Source organism: Trachurus japonicus, chromosome 17 (genome assembly GCF_045865225.1).
Source record: "Trachurus japonicus isolate A0001 chromosome 17, Traja_1.0".
Taxonomy (NCBI): Eukaryota; Metazoa; Chordata; class Actinopteri; order Carangiformes; family Carangidae; genus Trachurus; species Trachurus japonicus.
The window spans coordinates 7,209,157-7,228,359 of NC_140923.1; the positions used below are offsets into that span (position 1 = coordinate 7,209,157).

The 19,203-nt window shown below is 41.9% G+C and overlaps 2 protein-coding genes across 2 annotated transcripts in view; one reads left to right on the forward strand and one right to left on the reverse strand.

Moving 5' to 3' along the window:
* The window catches only part of LOC146969951 (tripartite motif-containing protein 16-like), a 38,471-nt gene extending 19,493 nt beyond the window's left edge, over nucleotides 1-18,978 (forward strand). The window contains exon 2 of the mRNA XM_085804771.1: nucleotides 16,796-18,978. Within this exon, the coding sequence (XP_085660897.1) occupies nucleotides 16,954-18,621 (1,668 nt within the window). The 5' untranslated portion in view covers nucleotides 16,796-16,953 and the 3' untranslated portion in view covers nucleotides 18,622-18,978. The remainder of the gene's footprint in view (nucleotides 1-16,795) is intronic.
* Nucleotides 117-1,296, reverse strand: LOC146969954 (chemerin-like receptor 1). The gene has a single exon (XM_085804015.1). The coding sequence runs from the start codon at nucleotides 1,294-1,296 to the stop codon at nucleotides 211-213; it is 1,086 nt and encodes a 361-aa protein (XP_085660141.1). The 3' UTR covers nucleotides 117-210.
* Nucleotides 18,979-19,203: the final 225 nt, after the last annotated feature.

Below are 19,203 nucleotides of genomic sequence, written 5' to 3' on the forward strand. Positions count from 1 at the left end.
ACTACACACTGTTAACTGATGGTGCTCATCACAATCGTCAGACATGATGGAAAGATAAAAAAAAAAAAAAGATGCCTGTTCATTTCTTTCCTGGGCAATTGTTAGTTAATGGAGATAATCAGAACAGTATAGAGCATGACGTGAAAGCTACCTTAACAAAAATGCATTTCTATGAAAAATATTTACAGTTACAGTATTTGATTATTCATTTCATGGCTGATCTAACATCTCAACCTCAGAAGCTGACTTGACTTTACTCTGACTGGTGGCCATTGAGTTTGTGTTGGTATGAGATGGAGACTCCTCCTGGAAGGCTGTCTCCAATACATTCAGGATGGATTTGCGAACTTTATCCTTGAAATCTTGGCCCATGAACACATACAGCACTGGATTCATGATGCTATTGATAAAGGCCAAACTGGTGGTTAAAGGGATAGCAATAGCGAGGACATGTCCAAAGCTTCCCGTATTTGTAAAATGAACCAACTCTATTAACTGCATGACGTGAAAGGGAGCCCAGCACAGGAAAAACGTGATGATAACAGCAGCAATGATCTTAAAGGGGCGACTTGAGTGGCTGGACAGGGTGCGGTTCCTCCTGAGACGATGGATTATCACAGCATAAGAGGAGACAATGACAGTGAAGGGGACAAGAAATCCAAGGAGGAAGAGGGTGAGGGTCATGGCCTGATGACGTAACTGCCCTAATTTACTGAAACCGGAATTATCAGAAGGATCAAAGTTGTTGAAACAATGGATGACTTCATGATGTGATGGTGTAGTGTCCCTGAAGACGAAGTACGGAGCGCTGAGAATCAGAGCCAGGATCCAAACACCAAGACTCACATAGGACGCCTTGCGTACATTTCGGTGGTTCTGGGCCCAGACAGGCCACACAACAGATACACATCTGTCCACACTGATCACCACCAGGATGTAGATGCTGGCAAACATGTTCAGGGCAGTTATAGCACTGTTAAATCTACACATGAAGTTGCCGAACGGCCAGTGGAAATCCAGGGCTATGTAGGTCACACTCAGGGGCAGGAAGGCTGTGAAGAGGAAATCGGCCACGGCCAGGTTGAGGAACCAAACTGTGTTAACAGTTTTCTTCATCTTGAACCCGGTCACCCAGATAACCACTCCGTTCCCGAGCACACCGAGGACGAAGGCCAGGCAGTAAACAATGGCAGAGAAGATGTTGAAAGACTTTCTCAGCCGATAAAGGGTATCAAAGTATTTATCATGAATAGAGTGATTTCCATCAAAATAATCTGTTGAATCAATGATCTCCATCCTTGTCTTGAACCTTGGCCTGTGACAGAAAAATTAAAATGATAAATTTTCTGTTTTTTCTAAATCTCAATAACAACTTCGGATGCCACAGAGCACTGCTTTTTAAATACATCAGTTTATGAGACAGTAATCAAACCATGACTCTTTACAGTGGCTAAAAAGAACAAAAAACACCTTGTCTCATCTTTTCCCAATACAACTCCTTTGGATTAATCTGATCATGCAAATTGGAAAGGTATACAACAACTTTACCTCCGTCAAAGTCCGTCAGTCAGATGAAGAGTCTTAAGCAGTAATTCTGTTAACCCTCTGTTAGATCAGTTAAGTTCAGTTGTGTTGAGTCACCACCACATTGGGGTGGGATCTTGTATTGAAGCTAAAAATAGCACCTCACATTAGTTTCAACATTTCAGTGGAAATCTGATTTTTGAGGAAGGAACATGCAGGTAACAGAGAATTGTGAAATTCAATGTAGCAACACTCTTTTACTTTCTTTTACTACACTTTCTTTTATCTAGATCTAGGGCTGGGGGGTATGACCTAAAATTCATATCACGGTATAAATCGAATCCCTTCACGGTAACAGTATACAGTAGGATCGTGTTTCTGAATTGGTTTTTTAGTCCCTTAGCAAAGCTAAATAGATTTTTTTTAAAGCAGTAATGTGATTTTTAGAATATTTATTGTGCAGAAAGCAGATCTCAAAACTCAAACTTAAAACCAGCACTTTATAGTGCACATAGTGCAAACAAACACAAATAACAATGCCATAAATGGTCAAATAAATTGCTCATGTTCCCTTTGTTTGCCGTCACTGTCACTCCACACATCCTGCAAATGATCTTTTTCTACTCAACATCCCCCCCCCCCCCCACACACACACACACACACACACACAGGAAGAGTGTGTTTCATGGTGAGTGAGATATTGTTTTGGAGTCTCCGGTTGCTATGGATGTGGTACGTGCTCTCAGAAAGTCGCGGACACTTTCGTCAACTTACCAACTGTAACTTTACAGCCGAACCGAGTCCAAATCACACCGCGGTAAAGTGAGCCGCTGTTTGCGAGATAGTGGTAAAGTGAGCCGCTGTTTGATTTTCGTTGGGCGCGTGCTACAGTAAATACGGTAGGCACGGTTCTCGAGCAAAGTGAAGGTCCTGAAAGATACATAAAGCCTATGTGCTTTTACTGGAGAAATGTGGAGGAAAATCACTTACAAGATGAATCAACTTTTTAGTTATATTTCACTGCCGTAAAGGGGAGAAAAATCACCTTTCATCGACATTTTACTGTAGAAATGTGGAGAAAAATTAATTTAAAACGACCCCTATACTAAAAGCCATTTACTGTATGCTGACCTTTGACCTTACCTCACACCAATTCCTTCATAGGTGTCTTCCTCATTTCTCTTGCATACTGTTCCTGGGGTCTTATTCTACTTCTGATATCATTTTGGTGGCATTCTACTGTAGAAATGTGGAGAAAAATAACCTTAAAGTCACCCCTATAATAAAACCCATTTACAGTATGCTGACCTTTGACCTTACCTCACACCAATTCCTTCATAGGTGTGTTCCTCATTTCTTTTGCATACTGTTCCTGGGGTCTTATTCTACTTCTGATATCATTTTGGTGGCATTCTACTGTAGAAATGTGGAGAAAAAACATTTTAAAAATCCCACCCATAATGACTTAACCCCATTTACTGTATGCTGACCTTTGACCTTACCTCACACCAATTCCTTCATAGGTGTCTTCCTCATTTCTTTTGCATACTGTTCCTGGGGTCTTATTCTACTTCTGATATCATTTTGGTGGCATTTTACTGTAGCAATGTAGAGAAAATTCAGATTAAAACCACCCTAATGATTAACTCAATTTACAGTATGCTGACCATTACTAAATCAGATTTTTCTCCGCACTGCTACAGTAAAATGTCACCAAAATGATACCAGAAGTAGAGTGAGATGTCAGGAACAATATGCAAAAGAAATGAGCAACACACCTATGAAGAAATTGATCTGACGTAAGGTCAAAGGTCAGCATACAGTAAATGGGGTTGAGCCATTATGGGTGGGATTCTTTAAATTATTTTTCTCCAAATTTCTACAGTAAAATGCCACCAAAATGATACCAGAAGTAGAGTGAGATGTCAGGAACAATATTCAAAAGAAATGAGGAACACACCTATGAAGGAATTGATCTGACGTAAGGTCAAAGGTCAGCATACTGTAAATGGGTTTTATTATAGGGGTGACTTTAAGGTTATTTTTCTCCACATTTCTACAGTAGAATGCCACCAAAATGATATCAGAAGTAGAATAAGACCCCAGGAACAGTATGCAAAAGAAATGAGGAAGACACCTATGAAGGAATTGGTGTGAGGTAAGGTCAAAGGTCAGCATACTGTAAATGGGTTTTATTATAGGGGTGACTTTAAGGTTATTTTTCTCCACATTTCTACAGTAGAATGCCACCAAAATGATATCAGAAGTAGAATAAGACCCCAGGAACAGTATGCAAAAGAAATGAGGAACACACCTATGAAGGAATTGATGTGACGTAAGGTCAAAGGTCAGCATACTGTAACTGGGTTTTATTATAGGGGTGACTTCTCCACATTTCTACAGTAAAATGCCACCAAAATGATACCAGTAGTAGAGTGAGATGTCAGGAACAACATTCAAAAGAAAAGAGGAACACACCTATGAAGGAATTGATCTGACGTAAGGTCAAAGGTCAGCATACTGTAAATGGGTTTTATTATAGGGGTGACTTTAAGGTTATTTTTCTCCACATTTCTACAGTAGAATGCCACCAAAATGATATCAGAAGTAGAATAAGACCCCAGGAACAGTATGCAAAAGAAATGAGGAACACACCTATGAAGGAATTGATGTGACGTAAGGTCAAAGGTCAGCATACAGTAAATGGGGTTAAGTCATTATGGGTGGGATTTTTTAAATGATTTTTCTCCAGATTTCTACAGTAAAATACCACCAAAATGATACCAGAAGTAGAGTGAGATGTCAGGAACAATATTCAAAAGAAATGAGGAACACACCTATGAAGGAATTGATCTGACGTAAGGTCAAAGGTCAGCATACTGTAAATGGGTTTTATTATAGGGGTGACTTTAAGGTTATTTTTCTCCACATTTCTACAGTAGAATGAGGTTATTTTTCTCCACATTTCTACAGTAGAATGCCACCAAAATGATATCAGAAGTAGAATAAGACCCCAGGAACAGTATGCAAAAGAAATGAGGAAGACACCTATGAAGGAATTGGTGTGAGGTAAGGTCAAAGGTCAGCATACAGTAAATGGCTTTTATTATAGGGGTTGTTTTAAATTAATGTTTCTCCACATTTCTACAGTAAAATGTCGATGAAAGGTGATTTTTCTCCCCTTTACGGCAGTGAAATATAACTAAAAAGTTGATTCATCTTGTAAGTGATTTTCCTCCACATTTCTCCAGTAAAAGCACATAGGCTTTATGTATCTTTCAGGACCTTCACCTTGCTCGAGAACCGTGCCTAACGTATTTACTGTAGCGCGCGCCCAACGAAAATCAAACAGCGGCTCACTTTACCACTATCTCGCAAACAGCGGCTCACTTTACCGCGGTCAAATCACAGACGTCGCACCGTTTTTTTTTTTCTCCTGCTCCGCTGTCTCTGAGGCAGGTGCGGTGACGTCATCGACAATAGGACGATTACCTGCAGGTAATATTTTTATTTTGAGTTGAATGTGAATTGAACATGCCCATTGCACACTGCACAGTAGCCTAAGACCACATGTTCAAGTCCCATAGCTCTCTTTCGGCATGCTGTCCAAGATGCACCATTTACTGTAACATTGTGGATATCATTTACATCCTGTGGATTTCGTCCAAAAATAAACGTAAGTAGAAGCAGTTGCAGATAGTTTTAGTATTTTGTGTTGTCAAAATTGCAAAGAATAGCCCCATTTTAGCAGGCTAGCTAGCCACCGCCAAAGCTAGCTATTTCTTGGTGCTGTATTATGTGGTTTTTTTGAGAGTAGTAATTATTTTATTTTGTATGCTTTCAGAACCACAAGGTCTCTCTTCAGTTCCCTGGCTGTAGCTAATTTTCATCCAACCTGAACAGGTAAGATCTTGCATCTACACTGCACATCGCCTTTTTTACTGTAATAATTTCACAAATCACCCTGAATATTAGACCCTCCCTCATCTATACATTTTCATAGCAGCAGAAGGACTACTTTATTTTTTTAATTTATGTTGATTGAACCAACACAGATCAGTAAGGGAATTCACTATTAGCCTTTGTTTTCTCATCAGATGTGGAAATGCAAAGACTGCATGTTCAGAACGATCTGAGCTATTACAACATTACTGCATTGACCATCGGTTTCACGGTAGGTTCATATATTAAATATACATTTGAAGTAGGCTAATCTGTTGGCCAAGTGTCATTTTTATGGGGTTTAAGATGGGAAATGCTAATTATTTTTGAAGTAGGCCTAAAGTCAAATGAAATGTGAAAAATATAGTTTGGCTATATGTAAATGAATTAACTGGAATGCAAACGGTCCGTGTACTTCGCGGCCATTGGTTTTCCGTTTCAAACAAAAAACAAAAAAACAAAAATTCAGGCTGGTTTTTTGTTTTTTGCTTTTTGCTTTTAAAACCAAAAAACGAGGAGACCAAAATCAAATAACGGCCAATTTGTAATTTTGATTGTTACAAAATCTCTCTTTTCGTTTTTGATAATAATATTAACGCTGATGACAGACCGGAAGTGTCTGGACTTCAAAATAAAAGCCCAGTGCATTGACTTATAGCCAAGAAAAAAAAAACAAACTTGTTTCCCCCTTGTAAATGTTGTGTTTTGAGCAGGTTTTGAGCATATGTATACATTTTCGCAGCTGTTTGCCGCTGATACGTGTGTGTGTTTGTTTATAAATATATATTACGATCTGCTGCAGTAAGGCCACCGCTGGGGGCTGGGTGCATGATAGACCAACTCCTACTCCCGACTCATTCTGACCCTGAGATCTCCAACCCCGGGCATATTTGGCAGGTGGCAGACCCTTTATGGTTCGTTACTACTCTTTTCAGCCACATGAGATCCAGTCCCAGACCTCGGTTACAGTCAGGGAACTAGTGGAATCACCTCCGCTGTGCGTAATAGTCGCGCGTAATGACAGCTCCTCGCCGGATGAATCTACACAGTTTTCCAACTATGTCGGCCCATTTCAAAACTCATTCCGGCGCCAGCATACAATTTATATTATCATTGTTAAGATTACATCAGTGACAGATTTCTTTCCAGTGTGATGTTTACTGAACATTATGTGTAAATCCTCTCTCCACACCCCGGGGATCCAATAACAACTTTTATTCTCAATCCATGCTGTGCATTTACAAAGAATTACCAGCAGGTGTCGCACTGCGAGCATACCCTTGGGGGTCGTCGTTTTACCTGTTCAATCTTTGACGTTCTATCAGAGATGGACAGAGTACTCGACCCCAGTACTTTAGTAAGAGTACAAATACTACTGGTCAAATATCAATCAGTATCAAGCAATCAAATATAAATTGTATGCTGGCGCCGGAATGAGTTTTGAAATGGGCCGACATAGTGGGAAAACTGTGTAGATTCATCCGGCGAGGAGCTGTCATTACGCGCGACTATTACGCACAGCGGAGGTGATTCCACTAGTTCCCTGACTGTAACCGAGGTCTGGGACTGGATCTCATCATGTGGCTGAAAAAAGTAGTAAAGAACCATAAAGGGTCTGCCACCTGCCAAATATGCCCGGGGTTGGAGATCTCAGGGTCAGAATGAGTCGGGAGTAGGAGTTGGTCTATCATGCACCCAGCCCCCAGCGGTGGCCTTACTGCAGCAGATCGTAATATATATTTATAAACAAACACACACACGTATCAGCGGCAAACAGCTGCGAAAATGTATGCATATGCTCAAAACCTGCTCAAAACACAACATTTACAAGGGGGAAACAAGTTTTTTTTTTCTTTCTTGGCTATAAGTCAATGCACTCGGCTTTTATTTTGAAGTCCAGACACTTCCGGTCTGTCATCAGCGATAATATTATTATCAAAAACGAAAAGAGAGATTTTGTAACAATCAAAATTAAAAATTGGCCGTTATTTGATTTTGGTCTCCTCGTTTTTTGGTTTTAAAAGCAAAAGACGAAGAACGAAAAAACCAGCCTGAATTTTTGTTTTTTTGTTTTTTGTTTGAAACGGAAAACCAAATTACCAGCTTACTTTCGTTTTTTGACAGTTCTGTTTAAAGGAAAAATCGAATGGCCGCGAAGTACACGGACCGCAAACATTAGTTCATGTTAATTTAGTTAAAAGTAAATACATTAGGTTGGTTCAATTTCAATTTATTAGTTTAGTTTAATAACTGAAATGTTAAGAAAATCAAGATCAAGGCAAAGTTGGGTCAAGTGCAGTATTATTGTTTACATCAACATCAAATAATCAGGTCATAACAAGTGACTCAGTTTAGATTCTGGGAAGTCAGATATTTTAGATGTGATATCTGGACATCATTTTTTCTTATTTGAGCAAGGCTATCCTTCAGAGACTCTTGTGTGTCATGTCACCACCACATTGACGTTGGACCATGGTAACACAAAGCAGTTGGCATGAAACAAAGGAACCCATTTTTACTCTTAGCAAAATTCCAGTTGCTGCAATTCCTAAAAATGTATGAGTGAAGAGATAGTAACTTCTCTTGATCGCTGGATTATCGGCAAGTGCATCTTCCCTACTGATGAGATCCTTTTTGAGTTCTTAATCAGATTTCTTCGGAGATTTAGAAACATGTTTGTGGAAGTGCAGGAGACGAATCATTATTATCCTTGTTGTAAGGATCACACTTTTAAAGTATTTTCCCAGATAAATAAAGAGTGTACAAAGTACATCTATTTAAAAATAGCACATTTAATTTATAATAAATGTGCTTCACATATTATGCAAACTTTGGAAAAGTTAAGATTTATTTTACATTCAGGCCAATAAGCTGTCACAAAAACTAGTGCATCCAACAGACAAACAAAAACACACATTTATTACACTGTTAACTGATGGCGCTCATCACAATTGACAGACATGATATGGCCAAAAAAAAGCCTGTTTATTTCTTTCATGGGCAATTGTTAGTTACTTTTTAAATGCATCAGTTTATGCGACAGTAATCAAACCATGACTCTTTGCAGTGGCTAAAAAGAATTTGAACAACAAATTGAAAAGGTACAACAATTTTACCTTTGTCAAAGTCCGTCAGTCAGATGAAGAGTCTTAAGCAGAAGTAACTTTGCTACCCTCTGTTAGGTCAGTTAAGTGCTCTAAAAACTCAGTTGTGGTGAGTCACCACCACATTGAGGTGGGGTCTTATTGTAACACCACATTTCACAAGAAACAGAGGAAACAATTTTTAATGCCTATAAGAAAAAAATGAAGAAACTGAACGTCCTTAAATGTACGAGTTGAAAGGTTCTAATTCATAACAATGAAGTGCTTTGAAAGGCAGGTTTTACATCATATAAAAGTCTGCCTCCGTCCAACCTGCGTATAGTGCCAATGGGCTTTATGCACAGCTCCACTACTTCCTGAAATAAGCCAGCTCCTTTATTTCCTGTTTTACATTATTGGACCAACTGATTAATCCAGGTGTGTCTGAGTAGTCACAATGGTCAGACACACCTGCTACCGCGGCGCACCGGCGAACGGCTCTGTGCCGAGCTGAGCGGCGCGCGAGGTGGGTGCGTGCCGCGGCGGCGCGCTGCGCCCGAATTAAAAATTTTTTAATCTGGGCGCAGCGCGCTGTGACGACATCTCGGCGCGTCCAATAGGAGAGAAGGAGAGAAGAAAAAAAAATATTTTTAAAAAAGTGCGGGGTTCTGGACAGTGTCCTGGTTCTGGACACTGGACAGTAAACAATGGAGGAAAAAATCATTCATGCTGTGTCCCAGTGTCCTGAACTGTGGGACACAAGACTCCTGGTCTACCGTGACCTAAATAAAAAATCTCAGAGATGGAGGGAGATCAGCAACACCATGAATTTGTCAGGTTTGTTGAAAGTTGTAGAGAGGTTTTAACATTAAAAATATTATCTTATCATATCTTAAAATGTGCTAGCTATAGCATTGCCACAGATGCTTTTCTTGGACCAGGTAGCCTATACATGATTATGAAAAGGTCACACTTTACTACATTTAAAATGTTTTAATTATGTACATTATTACTAGGCTATACAATGAATAGGCTATACAGAAATATTTAGGTGACTATTTGATTCATTTATTAAGTAGATAACAGAAGGGGTGACGGAAACACAATTCCCAGTCAAATAGTTTATCAAAATGAGGGGAAAAATACATTATTCACACAACATATCGAACATGAACTGATGAAGCCTCTTGGATGAGAGGTGAAACGTCTTCCTAGACAAATAACCAAGTCCAGTTGCTTTCTATTTAAATTTCTTTGAGATAACTATGACCTCGACAAATCACAATATTCACAGGTTTATTCACACAACATATTTTATTTTTTAAAATGATGTTCATACATTGTCAGGCACAGTTAATTGTAGAAAAAAACAACATGCATTTCATTACTTACAGTGGAGGACCTAAAGAAAAGGTGGAAGAACTTAAGGGACCGCTATATGAAGGAGAGGAAGATAGTCAGGGAGAAAAAAAGTGGATCAGCTGCAGGAGAAGGGTCAGTGTGGAGGTTCTTCACTATTATGACTTTTCTGGTGCCAAGTGTGGTGGAGCGGGTAACCTCCTCCAACCTCTCCCAACCTTCCACCCCCAGTTCACCCCCCCCCCACCCCCAATTCGTGGCCCTCCACCTCCAGCTCAGGCCCGCCAACCCCCAGTTCCTGTTCCCACTCCCCCCTGCCCTGGATCCTGATGAGGACACATTCACCCTCAACCTCTCTGTGGTTCCCCCAGAGGAGTATGAGGTGTCCACACCAGGCACCTCATTTTCCCTGTCGCCGCCGGCGCCGCCTGTTGAAGCAGGTCAGCCTCGACCTCCTCCCCCAGGTCCACGTAGAGGTGGAAAAAGAAAGGGGCAAATTGAGGGGGATGGTTTTGAGAAGGAGGTGATGGGGATCCTCAGCCAAAAGCCAGATGAGGAAGAGCTGTTTCTCCTCAGCTTGGCTCCTCGCCTCCGTAACCTGCCAGATGAAAAGAGGAGTCAGTTTAAAATTGAGATCCTGCAGGCACTTCACCTCGCAGAATTTTCATAGACTCTATTTTCTTTCAGTTCTTTTGTTCAGTATTCACACACACACACAGCCAGATTTACTGTTCAACAGTGTTCAATAAAATATTTTTTGCAGAGAAATACATTGCAAAGAATTCTTTGTTTTACTAGATATTTTTTATGTACAGATATGCTTTTGATATAAAGAATGATGACTTTATAAACTGACAGTCTATTCCTTGTATTAACTTAAGTACTAATCAAAATCAGGAAAAGCTCTTTAGTAGTAAATGGTTGGCTCTTAAAAGAGCCTTTTTTCGAGCAGCAGAAGAAGAGAGTGTGGGTCAGGTTGGCAGGTTCAGGCAAGGTTGTTCTGCCAGGGCACTTCACCAGCAGCAGAGAGAAAGAAGCTGGTGAACTTCTCCCGCACAGCAAGGGCATCTTGGGAGGCATGGTTGGAGCCAACCCTTCGCAGCCCCTGCAGTGCAGGGGGGGGCTGAGTTTCTTCCTGAATGTAGTCAGCCTGTGGTGTGGAGTTCCACCTCTGAAAATTGTGAAGGGCCACAGTGGCCTTCACAACCCAGTCAACATTTTTGGGGTTCACTCCAATCACCCGGTGGTAGATCCTCCACTGGGCAGCGAGGATCCCGAAGGCATTCTCCACCACTCTGCGGGCTCTTGAGAGGCGGTAGTTAAATACCCTCTCAGACCTGGAGACGTTTCTCCCAGGGTAGGGCCGTAGCAAATTCCTCCTTGTAATAGAAGAACAAGAAAAAAAAAACACAAATTATCAAGGACAACTGTGTAAAAGATAACAAAACTACATGTCAATTGAAATTTTAAAACATGTTAACATGATGCTAAAATAAAAAACAAAAAAAATATTCAATAAATTTAACATATTTAAAAATAACTGTCAAGATGGTGACTATATTAATATTGTGAAAGCATGTTGTAAATTTATAATTAATTAGATAAACAATAATGCACTACTTTGTCAGTAATTAATGACCCATTAAAAGAAATTTACTCACTTGAGAGGAAAAGCCTCATCTGCAACGAAAGCGTGAGGCATGGGGCCCAGGTTTTCTGCACCAGGTAGAGGTGCATCCGCTGGCAGATCCAGAGTCCCCTCCTGCAGAGCACGCCCGAAAGCAGATGCAGCAAAAATGCCCCCATCACTGCTGCGGCCAAAAGCCCCCACATCCACCACTCGGAAGCGGTAGCTCGCATCTACAAGGGCAAGGAGGACGATGGAATAGGTGCCCTTGTAATTAAAAAATTGCGAGCCTGTGTTTGCTGGTGCCTGGATGACAACATGCTTGCCATCCAAGGCACCCAAGCAGTTGGGGAAGTTCCACCTCTCCCTGAAACCCTGGGCTATTTCCCTCCAATCAGCCGCCTTTGGGACAGGGAGGAACTCCTCCACCAGGCTCTCCCAAATCACCTGGCAGACCTCCGGGACGATGCCTGCCACAGTGGAAATCCCCATTCTGTAGCTGGAGGCAATGGTGGTGAATGAGTCTCCAGTTGCCAGGAATCTGAAAATAAATTTAGGTGTCATTATAATATCTAGATAGACATGATATATAGATAGACATAAGTAAATATCTATGTGTGTGTCTGTCTGTGTATGTACTGTACCACACACACACACACACACAACACACACACACACACACACACACACACACACACACACACACAACACAACACACACACACACACACACACACACACACACACACACACACGTGTCCATCAGGGCACTTTATTTATTTATTTACAGCCATATGAAAAATCACCTCACCTCAAACAAATAGCCAGGCGTTCAGTTGGAGAGATGGGCTGCCTGAAGTTCGTTCTCATCCTCCTGAGGCTTGGACCAACTCTTTGCAAAAGGCGGTCAAACTGCTCCTTGTCCAGCCTGAAGTACACCTCAAAGCGGTCGGTGTGAAACCGCAGCTCCCGGACGAGCCTGTACTCCCCCAATTCCTGCCTTGCCATGAGGATCGGGTGGACCCACACCCTTCCCTTTGCTGCTGCTCGTCTCCTCCTCCTCCTTACCAGCATTAAAGCCAGAGCTTTTTCTTGGGATGACGACAGATACATCTCTGCTTGTCGGAACCAGCGGAAAAAGCGCGCCCGTGTAGAAAACACTTCCTGCTCTGTCGCACGCGCTTCCGGGGTAGCTTCCGGTACTCTGCGCCTATCTGCCGCCCTGCTCTGCGCCTGTCTGCGCGGTACCTCGCGGTGGGCGCAGCGCATACCGCGTTCGGTGTGAAAGGCCCTTTACACCGGGCCATAGGTGCCGGCCGTATCGTTGTAATAACGCAGAAATCCTTTAGGGGGCGACAGAAGTTACGCACTATAGCTTTAAGGATTAAAACTTGTAATGCTGTTGTAATGTTTTGTCCACAGTTGAAATGGTTAATCTTTGATTAAAAAAAATAATAATAACGTAAATGCTCTGCCATCTTGCACATCTGTTCCCCTAATCCTTCCACATCATGTGGATTGAGCTCCTATCTTCCAGATGTACACCAGAGTATATCTGTTTTGTTAACAAGCTATTTTGTATTCTACACTGTGTTTGCTGCCATCCACTTGCCATAAAATTTGCTGCCTTTGGAGATCCAGGCGGAAGATATCTTATATTTTTGTTTGACATAATGTTACCACATTGGTCTAATTTTCTGCTATCTGCATGTTCCTCCATTACTGTATTTGTACTTTATTTTATTTTTATTTTTTAATCATTATTACACTATAATTCTTTGAATCTTAAAGCAGAAGTATTTTTGTATTAATATAAGTCTTAAATAGTTATATCTTCCGACAGCAATCACTTACATAGAGTGTTTGGACCGAAACACGGGTCTGTCAGTCACTCTGCTCTGCTCTGAGCCGAAGAGAAAACTTTTCTCGTATCCTACAAGTTTTATCCAATGAGGAGAGAGAACGGCATGAAGGGCTGTGTGTGCAGCCAAGGGATGCGCGTGAATGTGGTGACGTAGGGACGAGGACCAATAGATCCATGACGAGGGTGGGGGCTGCTAACTCCATCAGCTGACAAGACGTTATGGTGCGTTCAAGGCAACCCGTAACTCGTGTTTTGCTGACCTGTGAAGTCGTACCAGTTCGATCTGGTACGACTTCACGGGTCGGAAGTTACAAGTGGCCGTTATAGTGACTTTCACAGGTAAAACAGGTCGGAAAAACACGAGTGGGTTGCCTGGAACGCTACAAAGTCGTAAGTTGTGACTTGAAGCTGTAATTTACGGTTTCAAAAGCCTGCCTGGAACGCAGCATTAGCCAAAACGACCGGATCGCTTACTTCTGCTTTAATTAGTGTGGATACTAAAAGTATCATCAATTTTCTTTAGCTGTCAGGTTCCAATGTGTTGCAGCAGACTTCAGCTCATCAAACTCTAAAACTGTTACTCTTAAACGTGCAGCATATTCCTTGTTGTCTTCTTACATGTTAACATTTCTGTTGCCCTTATGAAGCCATTCATCTCTCAGATTACAAATTATATTTTTCAGTTATAGTGAGAAGCATTGCTTCAAGAATGTTCTTCTGCTGTCAATTTCCAATATACAGTCCCTCCAGGTATTTGCGACGTTGCGATCGCAACAATTAACGCAAATTCAGCCAATCCCCGCGAATTTTTGCGATCTTGCAATTTTGTACAATCACCGCAACTTTTCTGCAAATTGGACCAATTGTCGGTGCTTTCCGCGAGTTACACAGCAGAGAGTGCGAGTCTGGACGGAGCGGTGGTTGAAAGTGAGTCCACGGAGGAACAGCGTGGCTGGGCCAAGGGGGCAGTTGTTGGTCTGAGAAGTGAAGCTCACTTCCTCGTTCAAAATACTGCAATCCCCCCGGCTTCCTCTGGGGGCTGGTGTCAGAAGGGAGCATTCTCCATAGACCCCCATGTTAAAATCGCCGACTTTACATCCTCAATAAACATGTTAAAAGCCTGGTGTCAGAACAGTTTTTTTTCTCAATCGATAGTTTCTACCCTCGCACACACTCTGAGGGGGGTGATTTTCTTTTTTTAACTCTACCGTTTTACTGTTATTAGGTTAAAATTCTGGCCAATTAGGGCGCGGAAACGTTGAGTGACAGGTCCGAGCAGCTCCGTGGACAGCTGCTTCGAGGCCAGTGGGCAGGTTCTCGGCCGGCCAATCCAACCTGGCGCTGTTCAGGCCGCCATATTTGAGTCACAAAAACGACTCCCCAAAACCAATGGGTGACGTCACGGGTGCTACGTCCATATTTTTTACAGTCTATGGGCTGGGCTGACGGCAAGAAACTTGATACAACGTGCACAAAGTGATAAGTAAAGGAACACAAGCTGAGTTGAACGTGTTGAGTGTGTGAGTTGTCCTGGTTGACCACCTGAGGCTGTGTCCCCCCCGCAGCACTCGCCGAGGGGGAATCGAGTGAGTACGCCACTGCAGGGCCTTCCCCCATCCTAAGGCCCTGGCCCTGGACTTGAGTAGCCACCCTCCCCTTTTTATTTAAAGACTGGACTGTTTTAATGGCATTTTAAAACAGTTCTTTTACCACGATTTTTAAACAGACATTTTAATTAAAAGTAAAACAACTTTCAACTGTAATTTTCCTGTGCCTTTCTTAACAAGTGGAAAATTGCTGGTATAACAGGACCTCACATGATTTTGTGACATTTAAAAATTTTCAATTTTCCTTTGATTTTTAATTATTCAGAACAAAACTGCAACTTTTTTTTTTGCAACTTTTGCTGTCTCCCGCAATTTTATCGCAACAAAAGCGCTTAAAACATCGCAACATGCAGCGCAATTCTTTCAAAATGTGGCCGCAAATATAAATATATATTTGAGCAGACTTGAACTTTTCAAAGGCTTCAACTGTTGCACTTAAATCAGGGGTTTCACTATTTTTGCCCTTTTGAAAATATGTCTTTTGCTTTAAAGCCATTTTATTGCCTAAATTCTACTTGTCAGCTAAAGATTTCTCAGCACTACTTCAGTTAGCCTATTTGATCATTGCTTCAGTAACGTTCAACTGTACCAGAGTAGATATCAACTTGTGTCAAGTGTTGTACATAAACATGCATGTTTCGTCTACAGAACAGTCCGGCCCGTCTAGACCAGAATGAAAACTTCTGGTGTCAGAAAATGAAAAAAAAAACATTTGTTTTTGGTCTGTTTTTTCATTTCTGTTGTCTAGTGATTTTAAAATTGTTGTATAGAACATTTAAAAACGTGTTTTTAAAATTTAGATAAAGGTTGAATATGGAGAATGCTTATTAAAAGCTATATTTTTTCAAAAAGAATGCACCCACAGGGCGTTTAGAGGGGTGCAGAATACAAGTATTGCATTTCCGTAAAAAATAATATTTAGTCTGAATTAACTCATTGACTAACTATCAAATCTTCTTCCATGTAAATTTTAGGAAACAATCTGTTTTTACAAAACATTGCTGAGCAACTGAGAATCCCTGAGAAACTGGTTGCCTGGTCCATGATGTTCCAGAGATATAGGCTAGCCTACCTTTGATGACCTCTGCAATGTCAGATTGCCCTGACCTTCTCTGAGTGACACCTTGTGGCAGGGTATATCTGTCTGAAGTGGAATTGCTCAGTAATAACAGGTAGTTATTATGATTCTGAATTTACAGGCAACCCGGTTTAGATATGAGCATATTTATAGGGCTTTCATTCTGAAACCATTAAAGAAAGAAATGACTCACTGATACTCAATGCAAGAGGGCGCCGTCCTACTGTACTACTGCTGAAAGTACAGAACCACTGTCTGTTTGGCTCTGGCTTTTGGCTCCAGGCTTAGTGAACAAAAAATCACTGAGTCCATCCAGAGTGTGAGTGTTTTTTGATGCAAAAGTCTAGACACTGACACCACTTTATGCAGTCGACTCTAATGTTGCCTTGGCCAATGCTACTTGTTATTTTTTAATTCATGCCATTCATGCAGACTGCCTCTGTCTTTCTGATTTCATCTTCTGTCCTCCTGCTGTCATGTCCTGTGTTACAGCTTCTTTAATGCTTGTAATTAAGATGAGAAATATTATACTGCTCTGGCTGCTTCTTGTGTCTGTTAAATGAACAGGGGAGTGTGTGTAATACCAGAGTTGACCAGCAGGAGGTGACGTGGTCCAGGAAATTTAAATAACTTTGTTGTTGAGCAATGTTGTGTTGTGCCGGTCCCAAAGTTTCCACCCTGATCATGTGTTTCCTTGTTCCCTCCCCTCTAGATCTACAGTTTGAAGATGGGTGGAACCAACATGTGGTGAAGAGGAGGAGCTGACAGGCCCTGTTCACTGCAGAGACACATGTTGTTAAGATCAGAGCTCAAACTAGTTTCACTTCTGAGCAACAGAAACTCAGACAGTCATCGTCTGTGAGAGGTGAAATGGCGCAGAAAGGAGTTCATCTGGACCAGGAGACCTTCTCTTGTTCCATCTGTCTGGATCTACTGAAGGATCCAGTGACTATTCCCTGTGGACACAGCTACTGCTTCAGCTGTATTAAAACCCACTGGGATGAAGAGGATGGGAAGAAAATCTACAGCTGTCCTCAGTGTAGGAAGAACTTCACACAAAGACCTGACCTGGTGAAAAGCACCATGTTAGCAGTTTTAGTGGAGGAGCTGAAGAAGACTGGACTCCAAGCTGCTCCTGCTGATCACTGCTATGCTGGACCTGAAGATGTGGCCTGTGATGTCTGCACTGGGAGTAAACTCAAAGCTGTCAAGTCCTGTCTGCAATGTCTGGTCTCTTATTGTGAAAAACACCTGCAGCCGCACTATGATGTGGCTCCATTAAAGAAACACACGCTGGTGGAGCCCTCCAAGAAGCTCCAGGAGAACATCTGCTCTCGTCATGATGAGGTGATGAAGATTTTCTGCCGCACTGATCAGAAGTGTATCTGTTATCTCTGCTCTGTGGATGAACATAAAGGCCACGACACAGTCTCAGCTGCAGCAGAAAGGACTGAGAGGCAGAGAGAGCTGGAGCTGAGTCGACAAAAAATCCAGCAGAGAATCCAGGACACAGAGAAAGATGTGAAGGTGCTTCAACAGGAGGTGGAGGCCATCAATGGCTCTGCTGATAAAGCAGTGGAGGACAATGAGAAGATCTTCACTCAGCTGATCCGTCTCATGGAGAAAAGAAGCTCTGAGCTGAAGCAGCAGATCAGATCCCAGCAGGAAACTCAAGTGAGTGGAGTCAAAGAGCTTCAGAAGAAGCTGGAGCAGGAGATCACTGAGCTGAAGAGGAAAGACGCTGAGCTGAAGCTGCTGCCACACACAGAGGATCACACCCAGTTTCTACACAACTACCCCTCACTGTCAGCACTCAGTCCATCTACACACTCATCCAGCATCAATATCCGTCCTCTCAGACACTTTGAGGATGTGACAGCAGCTGTGTCAGAGCTCAGAGATAAACTACAGGACCTTCTGAGAGACACATGGACAAACATCTCACTGACAGAGACTCAAGTGGATGTTTTACTGTCACCACCAGAGCCCAGGACCAGAGCTGACTTCTTAAGATATTCACAGGAAATCACACTGGATCCAAACACAGCACACGACAAATTGTTATTATCTAAAGGAAACAGAAAAGTAATACGAGGTGAAAAACAGTCTTATGCTGATCACCCAGATAGATTCACTACATGGTATCAGGTCCTGAGTAGAGAGAGTCTGACTGGACGTTGTTACTGGGAGGTGGAGAGGAGAGGAGGAGGAGTTTCTGTAGCAGTTGCAAACAAGAATATCAGCAGAGCAGGGAGATCGAGTGAATGTGGATTTGGATTGAATGACAAATCTTGGGTGTTACGATGTGACAACAACAGTTTCACATTTTGGTTCAACAACATCGAGACTCCAGTCTCAGGTCCTCAGTCCTCCAGAGTAGGAGTGTACCTGGATCACAGTGCAGGTATTCTGTCCTTCTACAGCGTCTCTGAAACCATGACTCTCCTCCACAGAGTCCAGACCACATTCACTCAGCCTCTACAGGCTGGACTTTGGGTTGGCTCTGGAGTCACAGCAGAGTTGTGTAAACTTAAATAGACAAAGATCATTGAAGGAACAGTTGGTTAAAATCTGTAGTTTAGTTCATCACTTTCTTTAGTCTCCATGTTTGTTGCTAAAAGCTCATTGCTGTTGTGTCTCTGCACTGCACAGAGATCACCTGTCAATCAAACATTGTGGGCGGGACTTTGACCTCTTGTCATTTCTTGTTGTGTTGATGTTTGAGTTTGTTGAGGTGGAGCTGGAGCCGTGGAGGAGATCACTGCTCATGATGATGTTTCTTTACCTAAACTCACATTTCTCCTCATGAAAATAGAAACTTCTCTGAGCTCTAAATGTTTGTTGGATATTTGTGTTGATGTGTTTGTGTGTTGTTGTTTGGGCCTTAACAGAGAAATCACCGACCTTCCTTTATCAGGTTTGGTGGAAACTAAGAAATCTAGAGTCACATTTACATTGATGTGTTGTTAGAGGGATATGAGGTTTAATCAAAGTGTAAACATCATGATAATAATCAATGAGGACATGATTGATAATTTTCGGAGTTTCAGGTGAATCACAGTGATTGTCGATTTTAAGGTTCTTTTACTGGTTTTTAAATGTCTTAGCGGCCTTGCGCCC